General features: G+C 43.4%; 1 protein-coding gene across 1 annotated transcript in view; it reads left to right on the forward strand.

Annotated features, from left to right (window-relative positions):
* Positions 1-15,409: 15,409 nt before the first annotated feature.
* The window catches only part of TTC27 (tetratricopeptide repeat domain 27), a gene marked incomplete at both ends in the record, with an annotated part of 169,881 nt that continues 157,488 nt past the window's right edge, over positions 15,410-27,802 (forward strand). The window contains 5 exons of the mRNA XM_080712024.1: positions 15,410-15,497; positions 17,239-17,416; positions 18,307-18,436; positions 21,387-21,527; positions 25,854-25,956. Coding sequence (XP_080568150.1) covers positions 15,410-15,497; positions 17,239-17,416; positions 18,307-18,436; positions 21,387-21,527; positions 25,854-25,956 — 640 coding nt within the window. The remainder of the gene's footprint in view (positions 15,498-17,238; positions 17,417-18,306; positions 18,437-21,386; positions 21,528-25,853; positions 25,957-27,802) is intronic.

The following is a 27,802-nucleotide window of genomic DNA, read 5'->3' on the forward strand; positions in this document are numbered from 1 at the left end:
CCGCAAGGGGGATGTGGGGACTGCAGGAGAAGGGTGAGAAGAGGAAGATACCTCATATTTCATAGCCTTCTGAGATCCAGTGCTGTAAGCAGGCTTATTCCCCCATCTCCCCGATATGGTTGAGACTATCGGGGCAGTGGGTCTGGGACCCGAAGCCTCCTTCTACCTGGGGAGCCGGTTCAGAGGAAGGGGAGGGCTGAGGAACATACGGATTAGGAGGGGGATCTAGCTCGACGTCGATGGGATTTGGGTATGGGTGAGAATCAGTTAGTACCAGCCGACTTGTTTGATTGTGAGGCTTCATCTTTTTCTTTTCTCCCGGCATCGTTGCTGTGGCTAAAAGGGGTAAGGGAGACTGGGCTAAAGGTTTTAGCCATAGAGGGGGTTAGTTACTAAGTCCTGTCAGATTATGATATATGGAATCTGATCCGGATGGCCCCTTGGTCCAGGCGTCATGATTTTTCCCCACACTGCTGATATGTGTCTTACGTCAAAAGTGCCTTCTTGGGGCCATCCCATATCAAAGGTGGGCCATTCTGTAGAACAAAGAGCTATTAATTTCCCCTTTTTAACCTCCAATGACAGATCTTGACCATGCTTTTTGAAATCTGAAAAATGATCTGTCATTATAGACAGAGGCATTGAGCGACCTTGTCCCATTATTTTGAGTTTCTATGCTGACAACCTTTGTTTATATACTAATTTTTCTACTTTAATAAGTAGCCAGTAGCTTAAACCATAAATTCTCAGAGTGACAGTACAATTTTGAAATTTCCGACCAACTTAAGCCTTTAACAATTTAAGCCACATGAACTAAGGTGTTCTCTTACTTTTGTCTTTTTTTATATTTATTTAACAAACATAAAAGTTAAAAAAAAAACACAGAAAGCTGCTGGGGATTGATCCAGTAACAAGAATAAGTCTTCTTACATAGGCCAAACAATATAATCTTTGTCTCCAAGCTGTCACGCTAGAGCTCTAACCAACATTGACCTTGGTCAGCCAGAAACTATTAGTCCAACTGAACACCATGTATTAAAACACAAACACCTGTCTGTACACCCTCCATGACAACTGAGGAACCACCTGTCTGTAGTGCCTTCTGTATCTAAAAGAAGCTAATCTATTTCTTTCTTTCTTTTTTTTTTTGGTTGTACTGGGGTTCCTGGAAGCCCTTCTACCTTCGGCTACACTCCCAGACCTATTTTATAGTTTTTTATATTTGAAAACAGGGTCTCTTAAGCCAGCGGGGCTGGCTTCGAACTTGTGCGATCCTCCTGTCGCAGCCTTCCAAGCGTGGGGATTACAAGCATGCGCCACTATGCCAGGCTTCATAGCTCTCAGCTCCTTTTGAAATAAAAAAACACTGTAGCAGGGACTTCCCGCTTGGGACCCCCCTTCCCTTTTGGGGAGCTGTTCTCTCTCTCGCAGGTCATGTTGGCCCTGAGAGAAGGCAGAGTGCATCTGAGGGCACGTGGCTTGGGCGACTCTCGAGTAGTGACCTGAAGGCCTCTGCTGGACATTATGGCTGACCAGGCCCCTAGGGGTGACCTGTACCTCTTTTCTGGCAGATCACGTGGACTCTGGGAGAAAGTAGTTTGCAACTGATGGGCACTTGGCTCGGGCGACACTCGGGTAGTGACCCTGAAGGCAGCTACTGGACCCCGGAGTTCCGACCGCCCCTATGGGGTGTTCGGCCACTTTTCTCTATTCCCTTCTGGCAGATCGTGTGGACCCTGGAAGAAAGCAGCCTGCACCTGAAGGCAATTCGGCTTGGGCTACTCTCAAGTATTGTCCTAAAGGCAGCTGCTGAACCCAGAGTTCCAGCCCCTTTGGGGGTGTTCAGCCACCCTTGCCCCCATTCCCTGCTGCTTCCAATAAACCTTTTACTCCCCTTCCTGAGGTCTGCGGGTGTCATTCTTCGCTCTCCGTAGACAAGAACTCGCCAGGGTTTTCTCTCAAAGAAACCCCCGTTTCATTTTGGAGGTCCCACCGAGATATCATTTTCCACCGAGATATCATCTATGCGATATCATCTATGGAAGGGTGAGTAATTGCGTGAATCTCCCGGTTTCCTAGTGTTTTTCTGTAGGATGTTTTCTGTAGCTGCTCAAAATTTCAGTGATATTTGATCTGAGTGGAGATTAACTAGTTGTGCCTTTACTTGATCCTAGTGGAGATGTCTTGTACTTTTGGAATGAAATGTAGTTCGCAGATAATATCAGAAATCCCTTTCCAGAGAAATAGAAAAGGGAAAGATCGGTAACTTAAAATGTGCTTTAACATCAGGCTTACTTTAGAAGGAACAAAGTTTGAAGCTGGGGACGCAAATGTAGCAGACTCTCTCCAGGATTCCCTCCAGAGCCCTCTCCTCATCTAACAAAGGTTCTGGGTTTATTCAGCTAGGGCGGAACCAGGCTTATTCAGCTAAAACTTCTCTTGGGAATTTAGGGCCCACAGACAGGCACTAGGGGCACATGCACAGCGGCATGTGCCGACGGTTGTCAGGGTGCTGGGCACAGCTTGCTGACATTCGGCCATTAGACCCGGGCGTCTAATGGTGGCGACGGATGCCAGTTCCAGCCACGCCGGTAGAGCATGGATAGAACCCGGTAGGCTAAAGCATCATCGTTTATGGCCATGCATGAAACGATATGCGAGCCCAGAGGACGCTCTGGGAAGGTTGCGATAGTGGGAGAAATTATGGGATGCCATTATTTTTTCCCCTGTCTTTCCGATGGGAAATCGCCCATCTCCAAAGCTCACCAGCACCCCCAGTAGATTGCGTACGGAACAACTGGGGATCCTTATCCCCAGATATTGAGGAAGAAGCGTTTGGCCTTCTTCTCCAGTCATGCCTGGCCTCTATCAGGTGGGAGTTGGTAGAAGCTGCTCTCCCCGCCAGGAAAGTACAAATTGTGATACCATCTTAGATGCCTTTTGCAGGCAGGAGGGTAAGTGGGGTGAACTGCCTTATGTACAACTATTCCTGGCTTTAAGGGAAGATTAACAGCGTGTAAATACATTGGTTGGAACAACTCAAATGCCAGTGACTCCCCCAGAAACTCCAGAGGAAAAGATATACCCAATGTTCCTTCAGCACCTTACTCAGGGTCTCTAGATCAGAGAAGGCCTGTACCCCATTGTATTGGATGCTCAGGGCGCGCGCAGACATCCTTTACACCCTCCAAGCTGTACCTGTTGGGGATAAACTTGGAGGAACTATTTGGGTACAGGTCCCCTTTTCCCTTAAAGATATGAGACAGATTAAGGCAGATCTAGGAGAATTTTCAGGTGGTCCAGATAAATATATTGGGAAGTTTCAGAAACTTAATCAGACCTTTGATCTTTCCTGGAGGGATGTGAGATTAATAAAGGATCAGATTCTCCCAACTAGTGAGAGAAGGGCAATTTTAGATGCTGCTCAAAATTGTTAAAGGTTTAAATCTATTAAAAATTGTTTATGTTTGACTTAAATGGAAATTTCAAATACAGAGATATGGTCCTACAAGATATAGAGACTTTAAGATTCCTTTGTGTAATTGGTAATTAACATTGGACTAATACAGCTTGTTTTTATCTTTAGCCTAAACTGTTATAATAATTTATATGATAGATTTTCTAAGTGCAGGGGTTTGTGTTTTAACACTTGGTGTTAACTAGACTAAGGGTTGGATTTGTCTAACCAAGGTCAATGTTTAAAACAAAATTATAACTCTAGCCTGATGGCTCAGAGACACAGAAAAAGATTTTTGTTTGGCCTACATCTGAAGGCTTATTCTTGATACTGGTTCAATCCTGGAGGCTCAGTCTCCAGCAGCTTTTGTTCTTAAAGGAAAACTTTGTTAAATGTTTCTTAAGTGAGTAAAACAAAACTAAGAAAACACCTTAGTTCAGTTCATGTTGCTTAAATTGCTAACAGTTTAAGTTTGTTAATTTCAAAATTGTCACTCTAAAGATTTGTTCTGTTAAAATGATGGTTTAATCCACCGGCTGGTTATTAGAAGGGATAAATTAGTGGGTAAATATAAGTAAACAAATTATGTCTATGAACTAGAGTCATCTAAATGTGCTAAAAGATTTCAGAAATCAAAAGTTAAAGGTTAAAGGTATAAGTTTTATTTGTATGTAAACTGACCAATAAGATTTTTGTCTTTAATTCAGTGATTTTAGCCTTAAGACCTGGTTTACATCTGTGTGTCCTGATTGAGTAAATGTCTTCTTGTATAAAAAAATACAGCTGATGGTCGGTCAGGTAACACATTTATTTTAATTGTTAAGGTTATTCTCTAAAATTATAAAATTGTTAATGTTGTCATCTAAAAGATAGAGCTATCTGATTTTTCTCAATACTGTTAGCTCACATAGACTTATAGTTACCAATGTAGTCCAATATGGGTCAATGGACTACCAGAGCAAGGCCAGTGTAAAAAATGGGGCAATGTACAAAAAACCTTTATAGATATATAGACCTGGATATTATGTTTGATCTAACAAAAATGAGATGCATATCTTGTCTCTGGAATGAATGGTCCCATTAATCAGCTTTAAAGTTTGACCTTTGGGATGTCTCAACAACAGAAATAAGGAGACAATTGCAGACACGGAGACAAGCTCATTTAATAGCCCTGCATTGGGTAATAAGTCTTTGCCCCCTCAAGATACCAATGGCTTCTTTTACAGAGAGGGAAGGAGCTAAAGGCCTTATACCTGCCGGCATGGCAAAGGTGCCTGGGTGTTGTGTCGAAGACTGCCCAAAGAGTCTGTCTGCATCTGGGCTATGCTTCCGGAACGTGGCTACCCTCAAAGCTGAGGACTAAGGATGCCCAAGGCTCGGCAAGGCCCCTCTGATCAGCCCTCTGACCAGCTTGGAAAAAGCCTGGGTAGCTCTTGAGGTGACCGGAAAAATATTGGTTTTTTTTTTAATACAAGGCTTAGTCCTCTGCTTGCTCTTCTGTTTTGTATCTGGGGTTGACAGCACCCCAAGGCCAAAGAAATTTGTAATGTCTTACTAATTATCTCTTACCCAGACACCAAGGGGGATCTAAACCAATAAACCCAGCACTCAGTCACCAGTATCTCCCCCCCCACATCAAAAAATAATAAGTCTTCATGGAGAATACAATGCTTTAAAGTGTTCTTAAATACATAAGGTTTAAAGTGACTCCTAAGTCTTTTAAATGATTTTTAGTTGCTGATATATAAACAACATTAAATGATATGCTTCTTTTGGGTTTGCTTATATATAACAACAAAAGGACAGATATAGACAGTCTATAGATGTATTTCTTTATATGTTGATGAATACAGAGAAAAAAAATTTTGTGAGACTAAAAAAGCATATTGTAAAGTTTATCCTGGTTGTCCCAAAGGAGAAATAAAGGACCAGATAAAAGTCAGAGGGTTCAAGCTAATTATAAAATATTGATGGAATATTTGTTTAATTGTAAGTTTTATCCTAAGATTGTCCCATATGGGAAAGAAAGGACCAAAATAAGACAGAAAGAATAAAGTAAGTTGCAGAAGGGGTATGATAGGTTGCAAAAATGTCTGTAAAATGTTTACTTGCATATGTGATGAAGATGGATTATTAACAGGATGGAGGTTTCTAATAAACCTACTGTTTGTATATTCCCAAAAGAAGAGTTCAACAACAGAATATACTGTGATACAGTTTTTAAGATATGTGGACAAATAAGATATCCTTGTTGCTGGTTTAGGAGCAGGAATTGCCCTAAAAGCAGCCTCCGTGACTAATTTAACTATCTCAATGACTTGAGTGGCCAATGACTCTAGTCTAAATTTTAGGGAGATGCAAAGATCCTTAGACTCATTGGTACACATGATTTTAGATCACAGACTAGCCCTCGATTATTTGCTAGCTGACCAAGGAGTAATTTGTGCTACATATATGTAACTCCTCAGGAACAATAAAAACTAAAACTGAGGACATTCTAAGACAAGCTCAAGCTATAAGAACGAGCTGCAAAATCTCTGTCACCCAAATATGGAAACAGATCCAAAATAGGTTTCCATCTATTACCTCATGGCTGCTGCCCTTTCTGGGCTCTTTAATCAGGTTAATTGTCATTCTCATCTTCGGTTCATGTCTTCTTAACATGCTAACCAGTTCATCTCTTCTCATTTAGAAAAATTCAAGCTACAAATGATCCTTCAAATGGAGCCTCACATGAATTTCCAAGCCCCAGTCTATCATGGCCGTCTAGATTGCCCACCTCCGATGGGGTCCTAACTGCTGCTGCCCCACGACGCCCCTTTACAGCAGGAAGTCGCTAAGAGCGGTCATTGCCCCGTTTCCCTAACAGCAGTTAGGGTTTCCTATTCAGAAGGGGGGATTGAGGAGATAGAAAGGAAATAGGCAGATAGGGAAAAGGCCTTGGTAGAAAAAAGTTAATTTCCTGAGTTCCCTGAGGGGCAACAAATGCCTGAAACTCCAAAAGGCTCAGAGATAAGAAGGCCAGAGCTTCACAAAGCCATCCTGAGGTTCCTGAGAGACAACAGATACCTGAAACTCCAAAGGTTCAGAGATAAGAAGGTCAAAGCTTCACAAAGTCATCCTGAGTTTTTCTAACCAACAAACCCACCGAACAAGTCTGGAAAGGAGACCCTTCAAAGGACTTGCAAATGCCCTATGCAAATTCTCCTTGGAATCCCAAAAGTCACCCTAACCACAAACGGACTTACAAGTGGTCAGGCATCGGCCAGTCAGATGGCAAAAGTGGGGACTTCCCGCTCGGGACCCCTCTCCTCTTTTGGGGAGCTGTTCTCTCTCTCGCAGGTCATGTTGGCCCTGAGAGAAGGCAGAGTGCATCTGAGGGCACGTGGCTCAGGCGACTCTCAAGTAGTGACCTGAAGGCCTCTGCTGGACATCATGGCTGACCAGGCCCCTAGGGGTGACCTGTACCTCTTTTCTGGCAGATCGCGTGGACTCTGGGAGAAAGTAGTTTGCAACTGATGGGCACTTGGCTCGGGCGACACTCAGGTAGTGATCCTGAAGGCAGCTACTGGACCCCGGAGTTCCAACCGCCCCTATGGGGTGTTCGGCCACTTTTCTCTATTCCCTTCTGGCAGATCGTGTGGACCCTGGAAGAAAGCAGCCTGCACCTGAAGGCAATTCGGCTTGGGCTACTCTCAAGTATTGTCCTAAAGGCAGCTGCTGAACCCAGAGTTCCAGCCCCTTTGGGGGTGTTCAGCCACCCTTGCCCCCATTCCCTGCTGCTTCCAATAAACCTTTTACTCCCCTTAAAAACAAAAACAAAAACAAAAAAACACTGTAGGATGGTCAGACATGACTGGAGAGACGACTAAATTTTTCCCATGGTGAAATAAGGGTGGACCTCAAGTTGGGCTTGGAATGCAGAGGGTGGGTATAAGCCCCCGACCTGGCTTCTGCCGTAGGAATGCTCCCCCAGGCCTCACCACCTGAGCAAGCTTGGCAGAGAGGCCTCCTGAAGTCCGCACGCCTGATCTGAGGTCTGGGGAGGGGTCTAGTGTTTCAGGTCGTAGTAAATGCTGATTTCAGAGGGGACTTCCCTGAGTTTTACATCAGGGCCGTATGCCTCCACTATGTCTCAGGCTAACCCGCTCCCAGCAGGGGTGAGGAGGGCCAGTTCAGAGTGCTGAGGTGACCAACCCCTTATGTGCACCCACCTGGATGAACTGTCCTTTTTTTCCCTTCTGACCCGGCGGGGGGTGTGTTCTCTCCAGAAGTTAATCCGACTGCTCCTAACTTTAACACACTAAGAGTCAAATGAGCTTCCTGCAACCTTTCCTGTCTACCAGCAGTTTGCCATCACTATCATATTTTGAACATAGCAAAAGCTATAAGTACCCAAAGAAACCAGCCACTAACATGCAAAGACATGAAAACCAGCTAAACAAAATCAAGCCCGATGTTCGCACATCCAAAGAACAGAACACACCATTCTTTCACCAGAGTTCGGGAAAAGCTGCTGTCCTACCCTTATTTCAGAATTTTATGCAAGGAATGGCCATAAGTAGTAAGCAAATACCAATAAAGCAGACACATAACAAAATGCTTTAGGTTCGTGTCCAATCTGGTGGGGTAACTGAACCTAATCCTATGGAGAAAATCAAGGTTAGTAACAAATATGGATACAGAAATGGGGTTAAAAACAAACACAAGTCAAAGGAAACACACAACATAAATTACTGAGTACAAACAAAGGACAGACAGTGGTCAACCAAAAACACAGGTACCTGTTTTTGACAGTGCAGGATTTTCAGGAATTGGCAGCCTCCAATTCCTCCAGGAGAGGTCTTAGGCCCTGCTGAGATCAGTATCATCCGATCTCCCTGTCGCCAGGTCCCTTATGCAAAGGGGGGCTATCCTGGCCTGACTTTCCTATCAGGTCCCTTATGCAAAGGGGCTATCCTGACTAAAGCCAGCTCTTTCCTATACTCCCAGGAGGTTTCTGTTCCCTTCTATTGGTGAGAGGGGTCTCTGCACCCCGAATTAGCTGGACGAGCCCCCAAATGTTGTACTCAAAGTCCGGGACCCCAGGGTGAGAGAGACCACCACCACACACAATAATGCAAAAACAGGAAGGGGTTTATTGGGGAACTAGCTCGAGCTAGGGTCCGAGTCCCCTCCAATGCAATGGAGTCTTGACAAAGACCTTGAGCCCGTGTCCCAAAGTCGGTTTTATACAGTTTGGTCACAGGGGTTGTGGCTTTCGAAGAAATTATCTTATCCTAAAGGAATTTACCACAGTGGTTATCTTGAGTAACAGAGGAGGGCTTAGTGAGCCTTGATTGGTTTATGGCCCCTGGGGTAGTTAGGAATTTTCCACCCCAGCCCCAGGTTTTAAGACTGACCAGTTCTGGGAAACCGAAACTTGGGACTAGCATGTTTTCTTCAACTGTGGAGCCTGTCATGGCTCCACCAGGGTTGTGGCGCTGTTAGGGATCTACACTCCCAGATCTATTTTATGCTTTATTTGGAAACAGGGTCTTACTAAGTTGCTGAGAGCCTCACTAAGTATCTGAGGCTGGCTTCGAACCTGTGTGATCCTCCTATCTCAGCCTCCAAATGCTAGGATTACAAGTGTGTGCCATTAAGCCTGGCTTTAGTTTGTATTTTTAAGAACCTAGCAGGAGCCGGGCATGGTGGCACAAACTTCTAATCCCAGCACTTGACAGACTGAGACAGGATGATCACATTTTACAGCCAGCTTCAGTTACTTTGTGTGTGTGTGTGTGTGTGTGTGTGTGTGTGTGTGTGTGTGTGTGTTATTAGGGATGGAACCCAGATGCATTCTACCTCTGAGCTACACCTTCAGCCCGATTTTTTATTCTTTATTTTTGAAACAGAGTCTCACTGAGTTGCAAAGAGCCTCACTAAATAGTTGAGGCTGACCTTGAACCTAAGATCCTTTTGTCTCAGCCTCCCAAGTACCTGGATTAAAGGTATACATCATCATGCCCAGTTTATAAAGACTTTATTTTTCTCAGTACCGGGTATTGAACCCAGTAGCATTCTATGTCTGGGTTTCATCCCCAGTCTGATTTTTTCCCCCTTGAAACAGGGTCCCACTAAGTTGCTGAGAGCCTCACTAAGTAGCTGAGGCTGGCTTTGAACCTGTGCGATCCTCCTGTCTCCGCCTCCCAAGCACGGGGATTACAAGTGTGCGCCACCACGCCCGGCGAACCTAAGATCCTTTTGTCTCAGCCTCCCAAGTACCGGGATTATAGGTATACATCATCATGCCCAGTTTATAAAGACTTTTTTCCCCCCCGTACTGGGGATTGAACCCAGTAGCATTCTACCTCTGGGTTTCACCCCCAGCCTGATTTTTTTTGTCTTGAAACAGGTTCTCACTAAGTTGCAGAGGATGTAAGTAGCTGAGGCTGACTGTGAACCTACCATCCTCTTGTCTCAGCCTCCCACGCATTGGGGTTATAAGCATGTGCCACCACGTTCAGTATATAAAAACTTTTTAACACTCATCATTATTTACTTTTTTCTTTTCTGTGGTACTGGGAATTGAACTCAAAGGCATTCTACCTCTGAGCTACACTCCCAGACCGACTTTATTTCTTATTTGGAAACAGGGTCTCATTAGGTTGCTGAAAACTTCCCTGAATTGCTGAGATTGTCCTCAAACCTGTGATCTGCCTATCTCAGCCTCCCAAGTACTAGGATCACAAGTGTGTATCCCGCTTTTAATTATTATTTTAAAAACTTGGGGGGAAAGGCACTGGGGATTGAATCCAGAGTAAGTCTACCTTCAAGTTATAGCCAAGACCGTTTTCTTTTCTTTTTCTTTTGAAACAGGATCTCAATAAATTGCTGAGACTGGTTGCCAACCTTAAGTTCTCCTGTCACAGCCTCCCAAGTACTGGGACTACAAGTGTGTGCCACCATGCCAGGCTCTATTATTATTTTTTGTGTGTGGTGTTGGGGATTAAACCGAGGGTTTTGCACATGTTAAGTATGTTCTGTATCACTTAGCTATACCCCAGCCTCTATTAATTTTTGTGTTCAAGGTAGTAATTTTTTTTTTTTTTTGCGGGTCTGGGGATGGAACCCAGAGGCATTTGACCTCCAAGCTACACCCCCTGCCCAATATATATATATATATATATATATATATATATATATATATATATATATATATATATATATATTGGTGGTACTGGGGTTCCTGGAAGCCTTTCTACCTCCCTTTCTACCTCCAGGCTACACTCCCAGACCTATTTTTTATTTTTGGAAACAGGGTCTCTTACGCCAGCGTGGCTGGCTTCGAACCTGTGCGATCCTCCTGTCTCCGCCTCCCAAGCACGGGGATTACAAGCGTGCACCACCCAGCCCGGCCCAATATTTTATTCTTTATTTTGAAACAGGGTCTCACTGAGTTGCACAGGGCCTCACTAAGTAGCTGAGGCTGTCCGTGAACTGTGATCCTCCGGTCTCAGCCTCCCAAATGCTGGGATTACAAGCCTGCGCCAGCATGCTTTATTATTTTTTCAAGTAGCAATACCTGGAGAAACAGAATTAGTGTGATTGTTGTCTTCATGGAAGGCTAAAATTAGAGAATTTATTATTATTATTATTATTATTATTATCATTTTAGTACTGGGGGTGGAACCCAGGGGCTTTTCTATCTCTGGGCTATACTTTCAGACCATATATATATATATATATATATATATATATATATATATATATATATATATATGTGGTATTGGGGTTCCTGGAAACCCTTCTACCTCCGGGCTACACTCCCAGATCTATTTTATATTTTATTTGGAAACAGGTTCTCTTAAGCCAGAGAGGCTGAGGCTGGCTTCGAACCTGTGTGATCATCCTGTCTCCGCCTCCCAAGCGCGGGAATTACAAGCGTGCACCACCACACCCAGCCTATTTTATATTTTATTTGGAAACAGGTTCTCATTAAATTGCTGAGAGCCTCACTAAGTAGCTGAGGCTGGCTTCGAACTTGTGTGATCCTCCTGTCTCAGCCTCCCAAGTGCTGGAATTACAAGTATGTGCCACCACACCCGTCTCCAGAATTTATGATTCTTTAATAACGAAAGCATGAAAGCTGGGCATGTGGTACACACTTGTAATCCCAGTATTGGGGAAGCTGAAATAGGAGGATTAGCCTCAGCTACTTAGTGAGGCTCTTTGTAACTCAGTGAGACCCTGTTTCAAAATAAAGAATTTAAAAAAAATAGAGCTGGGGGTGTATCTCTGAGGTAGAATGTCCCTAGGTTCCATCCCCAGTACCACACACACACACACACACACACACACACACACACACACACACACAAAAGAAAATAACGAAAACATGATAGGGCACATTAAAAGTCATAGCTCTGAATGAGTAAAAGACAGGATTACCAAGTCGGGTGTGGTGGTGCAAGCTTGCAATCCCAGCATTTGGGAGGCTGAAACAGGAGGATCACAGTTCTCAGACAGCCTCAGCTACTTAGTGAAGCCCTTTCCTACTCAGTGAGACCCTGTTTCAAAATAAAGAATAAAAAATAGGCCTGGGGGTGTAGCTTGGTGGTAGAATGCCCCTTGGTTCCATCTTCAGTACTACAAAAAGAAATACAGATGATCAAAATGATAATATAGCCGGGCATGGTGGTGAATGCCTGCAATCTCAGTACTTGGGAGGCTGATATAGTTGGATCTCAGGCTTGAGGCCATCCTTAGCAACTTAGAAAGGCTCTCAATAACTTAGCAAAACCATTTCCAAATAAAAAATAAAATAGGGCTGAGAGTGTATCCCTGGGTTCAATCCCCAGCACCTCCCAACGGCCCCCCCCCACACATAATAAATAGCCGTTTGAGGCCTGCCTCAGCAATTTAGCCAGATACTGTTTCTAGATAAAAATAAATAAAATAAGGCTGGGTGCATACAGCTCAGAGGTATAATGCCTCTGGCTTCAATCTTCAGTATGAGAGAGAAAGACAGAGAGACAGAGAGACAGACAGACAGAGAATGAGGTAGCATCCTCCTGGAAGCAGGGTCCTGGGCCAGGCCTTTTCTGAGTGCTGTCGCACCTAATTCCTCCAAGAAGCCTTGGTGGACACCGTGGCCCTGCAGCTCTCCCCTGGATCCGGCAGGACAAGCCCAATGCTGGCATCAAGCTACTGGGCAGAGCCGGGCACTGGCTGGTCCTCGCAATCTGGCCTTGGTATTGTCTTGAAAGCTCATTCCTTACTTGCTGCAGGCAGGCAGGGGTGAATAGGTCTTGCAGCATCTGCAGTTCCACCTAGGGCTGACTGTTTGTAGCAATCAGAGGTGGCCTCCCAAAGCTTCCTGGCACCAGCGGAACAGACTTCCCACTCATGATTTATGTAGCGGCAATTTAAAAAAATTCTTTATTTTTTTTGGGGGGGGGGTCTAAGGATGGAACCAGGGGCATTCAACCTCCAAGCTACACCCCTGGCCCTATATTTTTATTATTTATTTTGAAACAGGGTCTCACTAAGTAGCTGAGGCTGTCCGCGAACCACGATCCTCCGGTCTCATCCTCCCGAATGCTGGGATCACAAGTGTGCGCCACCACGCCTGGTTCCAGATACTTTTCTTATATTTTCATTCACTCAATGAATAAAGACCTATTGTATGCTGAGGGTGTTCTAGCCTCATGGATGGGTTTACCCATTCCACTTCAAAAGGTCTCCAGCCCCTGAAATGGTGTCCACATGGTAGGAAAAGGGCCTGTGTGCCTTTGCCTCAAAGGTGTATGCTTTTCATCAGGTGGTCAAGAGGGTTCTCACACAAAAAAGCTTCAGTGGGGTGTGGTGGCGCACACCTGTAATTCAGTATGTTGGAGGCTGAGACTGGAGGACCACAGCTTTGAGACCAGTCTCAGAATTTTTTTTTTCTTTGAGTTAGTGGGGATGGAACCCAGGATCATTCTGTCTCTGAGTTACACCCAGCCCTATTTTTTATTCTTTATTTTGAATCAGGGTCTCACTGAATTGCAAATGTCCTCACTAAGTAGCTAAGGCTGTAGGGGAACCGCAATCCTCCAGTCTCAGCCTTCCAACTGCTGGGATTGCAAGCATGGGCCATCATGTTCCCTCCAGCCTTAGCATTTTAACAAGACTCAGCAACCTAGTGAGACTCTGTTTAAAAAAAAAAAGGCTGGGGGTGTAGCTGGGAGGTAGAATCCCCTAGGTTTAATCCCCAGTACCAAACATACAAACAAGCAAGCAAACAAAAACCCAGGTGCATTCTACCTCCGAGTTACCTCTACAACCCTATTTTTTTTTTTTTTCGGTACTAGGGATGGAACCTAGGGACATTGTACCTCTGAGCTACACCCCCAGCCCTACTTTTTAGTCTTTTTATTGTTTGAAACTGTGTCTCACTAAGTTGCAGAGGGCCTTGCTAAGTAGCTGAGGTTGTCTGCGAACCAAGATCCTCAGATCTCTGCCTCCAGAATGCTGGGATTATGATTACAAGCTTGCACCACCAAGTCTGGCCCCATCCTTAAAAAAATTTTTATGTTTGTTACTGGGGTTTGAACCCAGGAACATTTTACCTTCAAGTTAGATTCCAGCCCTATATTTTACTCTTCATTTTGAATCAGGGTCAGCCAGGCATGGTGGCGCACGTTTGTAATCCTAGCCCTTGGGAGGCTGAGACAGGAGGATAGCATAGGTTTGAAGCCAGCCTCAGCTACTTAGCGATGCTCTCAGCAACTTAGTGAGACCCTGTTTCCAAATAAAATATAAAATAGGTCTGGGAGTATAGCCCAGAGGTAGAAAGCAAAGGGCCTCACTAAGTAGCTGAGGCTGTCCACGAACCAAAATCCTCCTATCACAGCCTCCCGAATGCTGGGATTACAAGTGTGTGCCACCACGCCCGGCCCATTACTATTTTTTATTCTTTATTTTATTTTATTTTATTTTTATTATTATTTTTTGCAGTACTGCGGATGGAACCCAAAGGCATTGTACCTCTGACCTACACCCGGTGCTAATTTTTATTCCTTTTATTTATTTATTTATTTATTTATTTATTTATTTATTTTTTGGTGGTACTGGGGTTCCTGGAAGCCCTTCTACCTCTGGGCTACACCCCCAGACCTATTTTTACATTTTTATTTGGAAACAGGGTCTCCTAAGCCAGCGAGCGCGGCTGGCTTTGAACCTGCGCGATCCTCCTGTCTCTGCCTCCCAAGCGCGGGGATTACAAGCGTGCGCCACCACGCCCGGCATTCCTTTTATTTTTTGAAACAGGGTCTCACTGAGTTGCGAAGGGCGTCACTAAGTAGCTGAGGCTGTCTGTGAACCATGATCCTCCAGTCTCAGCCTTCCGAATGCTGGGATTACAAGCTTGAGCCATCACGCCCGGCTTTTATTCTTTATTTTGAAACAGGGTCTCCCTAAATTGCAGAGGGCCACGCTAAATAGCAGAGTCTGGCTGCGAACCCCCACTCCTTCCGTCTCAGCCTCACAAGTACTGGATTACAAGCGGAGCCCACTCGGCCTGGCTACCACCACTGCACTTTGGCCTCAGTGCGCAGGTTGCACAGTTCTCTTTCCGCCTCTTTCACTTTCGCCACCCGTGGGAACGCCCTCTAGGGGGCGTGACCGACGACCAAGCCTCCAGCCCCGCCCACCCGCCTCAGGGCGGGGGCACCAACTGCGCATGCTCAGCACTCAGGCTCTGGTTGGTCGCTGAGGCGGAAGCGGGTGTGTGTTTTTCCCGGGGTTCCCTGCGCTGCTGTCATGGCCGCCTCCTGATGTCAATATCCGCACATGGAGTTCTAGCTCTGTGGCTGTCTTTACAGTACTTGTCGCCGCCTGACTTTTGCGACTTTGGACCCTTTTCATTTTTCTGTTCACTCTCTCCCGTGTGACCCCCCCGTTTTGGCTGCAGCTGTGTCCGGGGCGATGTGGACCCCGGAGCTGGCGGTTCTGAGGGGCTTCCCCACTGAGGCTGAGCGGCAGCAGTGGAAGCAGGAAGGGATCTCTGGCTCAGGTGAGAGGGGCGCGCCTGCAGGGACTTAGGCCAGCCGGGTCATCGAGGGCGGGGGGTGCCACGCTGGGGTCCCATCCCCACTCCCCACCTCCAAATCAAGGCCTGGGGTTGCTGAGCCCTTGGCGCGGTGGACGAGGTCCTCAGGCTCCGAGCGTCTTTACCCAAAAGTTCTCATCTTCCAGGTGCGGTAATAATAACAGTGGCATTGCCAATTACTTCTTTGTTCTCTTACATTTATTAAGTCATTTAATTCCTTTAATAGACATGTAAGGTAGACAGATACTACACGTATAGATTAGTTAAGTAATTTATTCAGAGTTGCACCCAGGTAAGCAGAAAAGCTGAAACGGGACAACAAAGATGTAATTCTGTGAGCTATGCACATTTATCGGGTAGATAAAGAGTTAGCAGGCAGCCGGGCGCACGCTTGTAATCCCGGGATTCGGGAGGCTGAGACAAGAGGATTGCGGTTCTCAGACAGCCTCAGCTACTTAGCGAGGCTCTCCGCAACTCAGTGAAACCCTGTTTCAAAATTAAAAAAAAAAAATAGGGCTGGGAGTGTAGCAGGGAGGTAGAATGCCCCTGGGTTACATCCCCAGTACCAACAAAAGAGAAAGGGCAGGCATATTTATTAGTGGCATGTAGGCACTTCTGGTTGTGGGATTTAGGCTGGATCTAGAAGCATGCTACATAGTGTGTGTGTGTGTGTGTGTGTGTGTGTGTGTGTGTGTGTGTGTGTACATATAGGAGGTGTCAGGAGGGGAGTTTGAATTCTGATGGTCTGAAATTTGGTGGTTTGGAAAGTTTTTGGGATAGTCAGACTTGGGCTGACACCACCACCCCGTACTGCGGATGGAACCCAGGGGCAGTCAGCCTTCAAGCTACACTCCCAGCCTTATTCTTTATTCTTTATTTTGAAACAGGGTCTTATTGAGTTGCAAGGGGCCTCACTAAGTAGCCAAGGCTGTCTGTGAACCCGAATCCTCCTGTCTCATCCTCCCAAATGCTGGAATTACAAGCTTGTGCCACCAGCCCGGCTTTGAGCTGATTTTTGATTTAGTACTGACAAGTGGAAAAGAGTTCAAAAGGAAATATCACAAGCGCAAAAGTGTTGCGGCAGGAATGTGTCTGGGGAGTGTTAGGGAACATTGAGGAAACCAGTATGGAGTGATTTCATGGGGGACGATAGTGGGTGTAGGAGCAGCCAGAGAGTGAAACGTCCTAGGGACTAAAGTCTAAGGAAACTTTTCTGTTGTCACCTCTTAGTGAGGAATATTATTTCTTAGTGTGACCTGCACTTCTCTGTTCAGAGTCAGTGTGGATGAGCCTCTAGTTTTAGGAGAGTTGATGTTTGTAGAATGAAGGAGGTTTGCTCATTGCTTCGTGATTAGTGTACAGCAAGCATTCTAAGTATATACCTTTTTGCATATTAAAATATCATTTACCGCTGGGCGTGGTGGCGCACGCTTGTAATTCCCGCGCTTGGGAGGCTGAGACAAGAGGATCGCACAGGTTTGAAGCCAGCCTCAGCTACTTAGTGAGGCTCTCAGCAACTTAGTGAGATCCTGTTTCCAAATAAAATATAAAATAGGTTGGGGGTATAGCCTGAAGGTAGAAAGTCTCAGGGTTCCACCCCCAGTACCACCAAAAAAAAAAGGTCATTTGCCTAATGAGTTATCCTTTATTGTATGAAATTTTTTTTTTCTGTCGAATTACTGAACTACTTTTTTTTATATTACAGAGAGCGGATCTTTCTTACAATTCCTTTTAGAAGGGAGCTATGAAGCCATTTTCTTACATTCATTGACTCAAAATATTTTAAATTCAACTACCATGGCTGAAGAAAAGATTGACAGCTATTTGGAGAAGCAGATTGTAACATTCCTGGATTGCTCTGCAGATTTGGAAAAAACAGAAAGGTAGACTTTTGTTTGAAATTTTCTTAGAGAAATGACTTAGAATACATGCAATAGAGCCTTGATATAGGCACTGTTTTCAGCAGTTTGGTGTAAATTTTGTTTCTTCTTTTCTCCCTCTTTTCTTTCTTCTCTTCTTATCTGGTATTTGGAATTAAACCCAGAGGCATCTACCTCCGAGCTGTACTCCCAGCTCTATTTTATTTTATTTTAATTTTTTGATACTAGGGATTGAACCTGGGGGCATTTTACCTCCGAGTTACACCCCCAGCCCTATTTTTTATTCTTTATTTTAAAACAAGGTCTAACTAAGTAGCTGAGGTTGGCTGTGAACCTGTGATCTTCCTGACTCAGTCTCCCAAGTATTGGGATTATAAGCGTGCACTGCCATGCCCGGCTTCTATTTTATTTTTAGTTTAAAAAATTTCTATTTTTTGGTACTGGGGAATGAACCCTAGGGCATTCTATCTCTGAGCTACACCCTAGCCCTTTTGAAACAAAGTTTTTGAACTTTGAAACAAAGTTTTGCTAGGTTGTTGAGAGCTTTGCCAAGTTCCTGAGGCTGTCCTTGAACCTGTGATCTTCCTGTCTCAGTTTCCTAAGTACTGGAATTACAGGCATGTGCCGCTAGGCCTGGCTTCTAAGTAATCTTTGTAAGGTATTGAGTCCAGAAACCATCCAAACAAAAAAGTGATGTAGTAAAATTATGAGTCTGGCACATAGTTGGGTGGTGACTGCTCCACTGAGCTGCTGAATCGTAGGTCTGATAGGTTTCAGTCCTTAGTACAAAAAAAAAAAAAAAAGCCCCAAGCAAACAAACCTGGAGGGAAATATTGTGTTGAGATTTATGGTAACGGTGGTTCATATGGTTTCTTGAATCTTCTTATCTGCAGAGAGCAGCTGGTGTTCCTCCTGGGTGTGAGCAGCTTGCAGCTCTTTGTTCAGAGTAACTGGACGGGGCCTCTAATGGACTTGCAGCCTCAGGACCTTTTGCCATCTCTTCTGCTGCAGCAGTTCAGTGAGGTATGCGTCTTGAAAATGTCACATGTAGGGTGATGTGTGCATGTATGTCTCCACCATCTTGCCTCCCACTAAGATGTATGAATACAATGCAGCAATAAAACAGTAAACAGAAAATGTCACATGTAGTTATTGTGTTATTTGTTCATTACAAGAGGTTCTTATAAACTGGAGTAAACAGTGGATAGGAAAGAAACGTGACCTTGTGGCTGGAAAATAATTACTCAGAATGCTTGTTCGCTGATCAGATTTTCAAATATTTCTGGAATTTCTACTGTCAGCCTCAAGCTCCTCTTTAGACCCTCTCTGTTTTTTTTTTTTTTTTTCCCTGTACTGGGGATGGAACCCAGGGGCATTCTACCTCCAAGCTACAACCCTAGTCCTATTTTTTTATTCTTTATTTTGAAACAGGGTCTTATTGAGTTGCAAGGGGCCTCACTAAGTAGCCAAGGCTGTCCGTGAACCGTGATCCTCCTGTCTCAGCCTCCCAAATGCTAGGAATATAAGTGTGTGCCACTCCTCATGGCTTAGCTGCTTTTTAAATTAAAAATAAATTTTTTTTTCCTATTGTATTAGGGATTTTGGCCAGGGAAATTCTACCTCTGAGCTACACCCCCTCTCTTATTTTTAAAAAATATTTATTTTGAAATTGGGTCTTAGTAGTTGATTAGAGCCTCATAACTTGCTGAGGCTGTCCTTCAATCTGCAATCTTCCTGTTTCTACCTCCCAAATACTGGGATTATAAGCATGTACCACCATGCCTGGCAAATTTTTTTCTTTTTTTTCCCAATATTTTAAAAATATTTTTAGGATATTGGGGATGGAACCCAGAGGGATTCTACCTCTGGGCTACACCTTCAGCCCTATTTTTTATCATTTATTTGGAAACAGGGTCTCACTAAGTTGCTGAGTGCCTCACTAAGTAGCTGAGGCTTCGAAACTGTGCGATCCTCCTCTCAAGTGCTGGGACTACAAGCGTGTGCCACCATGCCCAACTAAATTTTTAAAATATTTATTTATTTATTTATTTATTTATTTATTTATTTAGTGGTACTGTGGGTAGAACCCAGGGGCTTTTCTACTTCTGGGCTATACTCTCAGACCTAGTTTATACTTTATTTGGAAACAGGGTCTCACTAAGTTGCTGAGAGCCTAAGTAGCTGAGGCTACCTTTGAACCTGTGTTATCCTCCTGTCTCAGCCTCCCAAGTGCTGGGATTACAAGCATGCGCCACCACACCTGGCTTAAATTTTTTTAATTTTTAAAAATTTTTTAGTACTGGGGATTGAAGCTAAGGCCATTCTATCTCTGAGCTATGCCCCCAATCATAATATACACACACACACACACACACACACACACACACACACACACACACACATATATACACATATATATGTATAATATATTTTCATCAATATATTTTTATTAATATATATTAATACTATATATATAATATTTAATATATTTGTGCTACTGGGGATGGAAACTAGGGCCATTCTACTTATTCTACTTCCAAGTGACATCCCCTATTTTTTATTCTTTATTTTGAAACATGGTTTCATTGGATTGCAAAGGGCCTTACTAAGTAGCAGAGGCTGGCTTTGAACCTATGTGCAATCTTCCTGTCTCAGCCTCCTAAATGCTGGGATTACAAGCATGTGTTACCATGCCTGGCTATATTATTATTATTATTATTATTATTATTATTATTATTATTATTATTGGCAGTACTGGGGGTGGAACCCAGGGGCTTTTCTACTTCTGGGCTACACTCCCGGACCTATTTTATACTTTATTTGGAGACAAGGTCTCACTAAATTGGTGAGAGCCTCACTAAGTAGCTGAGGCTGGCTTTGAACCTGTACAATCCTTCTGTCTCAGCCTCCTAAGCGCTGGGATTACAAGCATGTGCCACCACACCCGGCCTATATATTATATTTTTGAAACAGGTCTCACTAAGTTGTAGAGGGCCTTACTAAGTTTCTGAGGCTGGCTGTGAACCTGTGATTCTCTTGTCTTAGCCTCCCAAGTACTGGGATTACAAGCTTATCTTATTTTTTAATTTTTAATTTTGAAATAGGGTCTCACTAAGTTGTAGAGGGCCTTAAATTTAAATAAGTTTTCGAGCTAAAGATTTGCTATGTTGTTTAGCTGGCCTTGAACTCCTGGGTTCCAGTGATCCTCTCAGCCTCCCCAGTAGCTGGATCTGTTCATGGATGTCACCTACCAGCTAATTTTAAAAAGTTTTTGCTGTTTGGTTGAGTTTCCTATTTTTCCAAAGTTCAAGCACATGGATTGTATCTGTCAGTGCAGGCCAAATTTGTAGCTATCTATGGGCATTTGTAATAGTATAATTCTGTCTGCTCTCAATTGCTGCATAACAGAATGTTATTTATTTATTTATTTTACTTTTTTTTATGGAACCCAGGGGCATTCTACCTCCAAGCTATAACCCCCAGCCCTATTTTTTATTATATATATATATATATATATATTTTTTTTTTTTTTTTGGTGGGTCTGGAGATGGGACCCAGGGGCATTCGACCTCCGAGCTATACCCCCTGCCCTATTTTATTCTTTATTTTGAAACAGGGTGTCACTAACTTGCAGAGGGCCTCACTAAATAGCTGAGGCTGGCTGCGAACCGTGATCCTCCCATCTCAGCTTCCCGAATGCTGGGATTACAAGTATGCGCCACTATGCCTGGCTCTTTATTCTATATTTTGAAACAAGGTCTTACTGAGTTGCAAAGGGCCTCACTAAGTAGTAGCTGAGGCTGTCTTTGCACTGTGATCCTCCTGTCTCAGCCTCCCAAATTCTGGAATTACAAGCATGTGCCACCATGCCTGGCTGATGTTGTTATTTAAGACAGAATTAGCTGGAAATGTATAAAACAAGATGACTATTTTGTTAAGTTGTATCATCTTAGCTTACAAACTTTTTTTTCAGGTCAGAGGACTGGATGCAGCTGTTCTTAGCCTACTCATTCTAGATGGTGAATCTATCTACAGCCTGACCTCGAAGCCCATACTGCTGTTACTAGCACGCATTATCCTAGTGAACGTCAGACATAAGCTGACAGCTGTTCAGGTAAAGCAAGAAAAGGATCTGTAAGGTTCATAGCAGATTTGACTTTTGTGCTTCTTAGTATCAAGCTAGGCAAGATGCTGCTGATGCCTCGGTATATTTTATTTTCTAAGTCTTTTTCAAGATATTTCACTTTAAGATCTGATGGAAATAAGCAAGAACTTTTCTCCCTTTGTGGTATTCATCGGTATAGAATGTCTCATACTGATCCTCTTTAACAGTATTTTGTGTATGTGTGTATATATATAAATGTTCATTCTTAGAATCTTAAGTATAGACTTAAAAACATCATTTGTAGTTTTTCAGAAATTCCATGTAAGAATAATGAGCAATAGCCAGTAATAAAGGCTCACAGTGATTTGCTCCTGGCTCGCATCCTACCTTATTTGGGTTGGATTTTTTTTTTTTTTAACACCAGGGATTGAACTCAGAGGCATTTTACCTCTGAGTTAAACCCCTGCCTGGTTTTATTTCTTACTTGGAAACAGGGTCTCTCTAAGTTGAGGAGGGCCTCGCTAAGTCTTTCTTGAGTGTCGATTTTATTTTATTTTTCACATTTTATTTTTTCTTTGCAGTACTGAGGATTGTACCCAGGGATTTTCTACCTCTGAGCTACTCTCCAGCCCTATTTTTATTTCTATTTTTTTTTTTTTTTCGTGGTACTGGGGTTCCTGGAAACCCTTCCACCTCCAGGCTACACTCCCAGAACTATTTTTATACTTTTTATTTGGAAACAGGGTCTCTTAAGCCAGCGTGGCTGGCTTCGAACCTGCGCGACCCTCCTGTCTCCGCCTCCCAAGCGCGGGGATTACAAGCGTGCGCCACCACGCCCGGCTTATTTTTATTTCTATTTTGAAACAGGGACTCACTAGGTTAATGAGAGTCTTTGTACTTGCTGAAGTTGGTCTTGGATCTGAGACCCTCCTGTCCCAGCCTTCCAAGTACTGGAATTATAGGCATGCACTACCACTCCTGTTTTATGTGGAAATCTTTCAATTTGTAAACTTTATGTGAAGTCTTTCAGTTTGTAAATGTTGGCTGAAAATTTTTAACAAACACCGTATTTTAACTGGTCACGGGGGAATGTGACTATAGTCCTAGCTCCTTGGGAGGCAGAGGCAGGAAGATCACTTGAGCCCGGGAGTTCAAGGCCAGCCTGAAAAACATGGCAAGACCCTGTCTCAGACAACTGCAACAACAAAATCCAGAAACACATACTGCCTTTAGAAGCAACATATAGATATGGTCTGTGCTGTGTAGGGGCTTACCTTTTTCTTGCGTGTGTGTGGTGCCGATTGAACCCATAAGCATTCTACCTCTGAGCTACATTCCTAGATTTATTTTTATTTTTATTTGAAGCAGGGTCTCACTAGGCTGACGAGAGTCTTACTACTTGCTGAGGCTTTCCTTGAATCTGTGATTCTTCTATCTCAGCCTCTCAAGTACTAGGATTACATGTGTGGTCACCACTCCCAGGAAGGGGTTACTTTTCTAAGCATTTAAGTTTAGATACTGACTTTGTTTCTTTTGCGGTACAATACTGGGGATGGAACCCAAGGGCATTTACTCTGAGCTACACCCCCAGCCCTATTTTTTATTCTTTATTTTGAAACAAGATGTCACTAAGTTGCAGAGGGCCTAAGTAGCTGAGGCTGTCTACGAATCTGCAATCCTCCTATCTCAGCCTCCCAAATACTGATATTACAAGTGTGTGCCACCATGCCTGGCTCCATTGACTTTGTCTTAAAGAAGAAATAAGAAGAGAAGTGATGTCTCTATTGGCAACTCTTGAGAGCCAGAGGATTTTTCTTTTTGTGTGTGTGGTACTAGGGATTGAAACTAGGGGTGCTCTACTTCTGATGTATACCTCAACCCTTTCTATTTTTTGTTTTGGGACAGGGTGTCACTAGGTTGTTGAGAGTCTTGCTAAATTACTGAGACTGTCCTCAAACCTTCAAGTACTGGGATTATAGGCTAGCACTACCATGTCCAGTGTAAAGGATTTTTTATTTTATTTTTAGTGGTATTGCGGGTGGAACCCAGGGGCTTTTTCTGCCTCCGGGCTATACTCCCAGACCTATTTTATGCTTTATTTGGAAACAGGGTCTAAGTTGCTGAGAGCCTCACTAAGTAGTTGAGGCTGGCTTCAAACCCATGTGATCCTCCTGTCTTAGCCTCCCAAGCACTGGGATTACAAGCATGCGCCACCATGCCCAGCTGCATTCCATATTTAAAAAAAAAAAAAGAAAACTGATTTGAAATGTCCTTTCTACTAGATGATTGTGCCTTTCCTTAAATGGATGAAACAAACAGCATTAGTAACTAGAAAGAATGTTGGCATAGAATCAGCATTTATTTGTGACCATATCACTGTCATGGTAGTTGTGGCACGTCGAATTTAGAAGGGGATTCCCTTAGTCAAATGAAAAATTAAGTTCAAGTTAAAAAATGCTTTTGGAACCAGCTGTGGTGGGGTTTGTTTGTAATCCTAGTAGTACCTGAGAGGCAAGGACAGGAGGAGTGCAGGTTCAAGGCCAGCTTCAGCAATTTAATGAACCCTTAGCAACTTAGTGAGATTTAAAATTAAAGAATTGTTTTAAAATTAAAATTTAATTATATTTTAGTTGTTTTAAAGTTTATAATGTTTTAAAATTAAAAAAATTAGAAGCCGGGCGTGGTGGCGCTTGCTTGTAATCCCAGCATTTGGGAGGCTGAGATCAGAGGATCGCGGTTCATGGACAGCCTCAACTACTTAGGCCCTCTGCAACTCAGTGAGACCTGATTTCAAAATAAAGAATACAAAATAGGGCAGGGGGTGTATCTCGGAGGTCGAATGCCCCTGGGTTCCATCTCCAAACCCGCAAAAAAAAAAAAAAAAAAAAAAAAAAAATTAAAATTTTGTTTTAAATTAAAAAAGGTGTCCACCACCACACTGGCTCATACAACAGACATTTATTTTATTTTTTCAGTGGTACAGGGGATTAAGCTCATGGTCTTATGCATGCTAAGCAAACATTCTGCCACTGAGCTATATCCCTAGCCCGTTTTATTTTATTTTATTTTATTTATTTTATTTTTTTTGTGGGTCTGGGGATGGAACCCAGGGGCATTTGACCTCTGAGTTACACCCCCTGCCCTATCATTTATTCTTTATTTTGAAACAGGGTTTCACTAAGTTGCAAAGGGCCTCACTAAGTAGCTGAGGCTGTTTGTGAACTGTGATCCTCTTGTTTCAGCCTCCCAAATGCTGGGATTACAAGCATACACCACCACGCCCGGCTTATTATTATTATTATTGTTATTTTTTGCAGGTCTAGGGATAGAGCTCAGGAGCATTCGACCTCCAAGCTACACCCCCTACCTTATTTTTTATTCTTTTTTGAAACAGGGTCTCATTAAGTTGCGGAGGGCCTCACTAAGTAGCTGAGGCTGTCCGTGAACTGCTATCCTCCAGTCTCAGCCTCCCAAATGCTGGGATTACAAGTGTGTGCCACCATGCCCAGATGCAACAGATATTTTAATTATAATTAATTAATTAATTTTTTGTGATACTAGGGGTGGAACCCAGGGGCTTTTCTACCTCCGGGCTATACTCCCAGACCTATTTTATACTTTATTTGGAAACAGGGTCTCACTAAGTTTCTTAGAGCCTCACTAAGTGCTGAGGCTGTCTTCAAACCTGTGTGATCCTCCTGTTTCAGCCTCCCAAGTGCAGGGATTACAAGCATGCGCCACCACACCTGGCATTATTTTTATATTTTTATTGGCAGAGTGTAATCTTATGGTGAGCTTCAAAGTGATACATTAATATATTAGTACATGTACACATCATTTGGAGAGAGAGAAAGAAAGGCACTGGATACAAGAGAGACCTTTCCAAGGCATGGCCCCAGTGACCTCCTTCCTCCAAGCGGAGCCATCTTCCACCTCCCAGTGCCATCTTAACTATCAGTCTATCAGTGAGTTAGTCCACTGATGGGTTGGAGCCCTCATGGTCCAGTCACTTCCCACAGGCCTCACCTCTGACCATTGCTACCTTGGGAGCAAGCCTTCCACACTTGAGTCCTTGTGACACTTGATATCCAAATTGTAAGAGATGGTGAATTTGAAAGAGTTTCATGAAGCCCAAGTGGAGTTGGGTGTGATTCTAGTCCAAGTCACAGATGTGGGTTTTGGTATTACTGAAAAAGGAGCAGGGGTGGGGTGGGGGTAAACTTACTGAGGAATCCATTTTATGAATGTAAAAAGTTATTCTAAAAATCTCAATTGTGTAGTTTTTTCTCCTCCCCAAAGTGACCTTTTATTTCAGCTTACCTTTTTTCCCCCTAGACTTTGCCCTGGTGGACTTTGAGATGTGCGACTCTTCACCAACAGTTGCTTGAGGAGCGCTCACCCCAGCTTTTTGCTCTCGTTCAGAACTGTATCGATCAAGGTTTGTAGCGGGTCATTGTTTGGTGTGGACATTCAGAATTCTTGGCTGAGCTGAGGCACTCCTCGTTAGCTTATTCTTCAACAATAATGAGGTGTAGCTTGAAGTGCTTGAAGTGTTTTCTTTGTTTTCTGGATGTGAATGGTCACAAATTATTAGGTTTTAGAGTATGGAATTCCTCTTTGAGGGGTGTGTGTGTATGTGTGTGTGTATGTGTGTGTGTGTGTGCGCACGCACACACACACACACGTGCGCACAAGTACTTGGGATTGAATTTAGGGGCTTTCTACCTCTGTGCTACATTCCCATCCTTTTTTTATTTTTGCGGGGAGTACCGAGGATGGAACCCAGGGGCATTCTACTTCCAAGCCACATCTCCAGCCCTATTTTTTATTTTTTATTTTGAAACGAGGTCTCACTGAGTTGCAGAAGGCCTCACTTAAGTAGCTGAGGCTGTCCTTGAACCTGTGATCTTCCTGTCTCAGTATTCAGGTGTGTGTTAACACACCCAGTGGTCTCTGAGTTTTAAAAAAGACAATCATTTGTATCACCCACTTACAAAGGTAATTTTCTCTGTGTAGGTCACCATGATTTTACCACAAATTGCTTAAGGGTATTTTCATATTTTCTCTGTATATTAGTTTTTTGTTTTTTGTTTTTTTTTTTGGTGGTACTGGGGTTCCTGGAAGCCCTTCTACCTCCGGGCTACACTCCCAGACCCATTTTTACATTTGTATTTGGAAACAGGGTCTCCTAAGCCAGCGCGCGGGGCTGGCTTTGAACCTGCGCGATCCTCCTGTCTCTGCCTCCCAAGCGCGGGGATTACAAGCGTGCGCCACCACGCCCGGCTGTATATTAGTTTAAGAGGCTTCATTGGAAACAAATATAGACTTCCTTTTTTCTTTTTTCTTTTGGTATTGGGAATTGAACTCAAGAACATTCTACCTCTAAGCTACACCCCCAGCCCTATTTTATTTTTTATTTTTGAAACAGGGTCTCGTTAAGTTGATGAAAGCCTCACTAAATTTCATAGGCTGTCTTCAAACCTATGATCCTCCTGTCTTAGCCTCCCAAGTACTGAGAGTGTATGCATGCACCATCATGTCTGGCATTTTTTTTTTTTTTGTAATCCTAGTACTTGGGAGGCTGAAACAGGAAAATTATAGGTTTGGTACTAGCCTAAGCAACTTAGCAAGGTTCTCTAAACTTAGTGAGATACTGTTTCAAAATAAAAATAGGTCAGACATAGAATGCCCCTAGGTTCCATCCCCAGCACCATACAAACAAAACAAAACAAAACAAAAAGGCCTAATTAATTTAAACTAGAATAAATTGAATTGAATTACACATAGAAGAGCTGGGCATGGTGGCACACGCTTGTCATCCCAGCATTTGTGAGGCTGAAACAGGAGGATCTTGTTTCTTGGACAGCCTCAGCTACTTAGTGAGGGCCTCTGAAACTCAGTGAGACCCTGTTTCAAAATAAAGAATAAAAAATAGGGCTGGGGGTGTAATTCAGAGGTAGAATGCCCCTGTGTTCCATCCTCAGTACCGCCAAAAAAAAAACAAAAAACAAAAAACAAAAAACAAAACAAAACAAAACAAAACAAACAAACAAAAAATATATATATATATATATATATATTAGGAAATTCTTTATCCAGTATCCTATTGTGAACAAGAAGAAAGTCTTCATTTTAACATTAGATAGAAAATATATTCTACTGAGGGTGACAGTGGACAAGGAGTAGGGAGGCAGTTGTACATTTTGTCTTATTATTTTTTTGGTAACCTATAATGTTAAATGGAAAAATGCCTAGAGCCACTTGTGGTGGCACATATGTAAAAT

This window comes from Muscardinus avellanarius (genome assembly GCF_963383645.1).
Source record: "Muscardinus avellanarius genome assembly, chromosome: 15".
NCBI lineage: Eukaryota > Metazoa > Chordata > Mammalia > Rodentia > Gliridae > Muscardinus > Muscardinus avellanarius.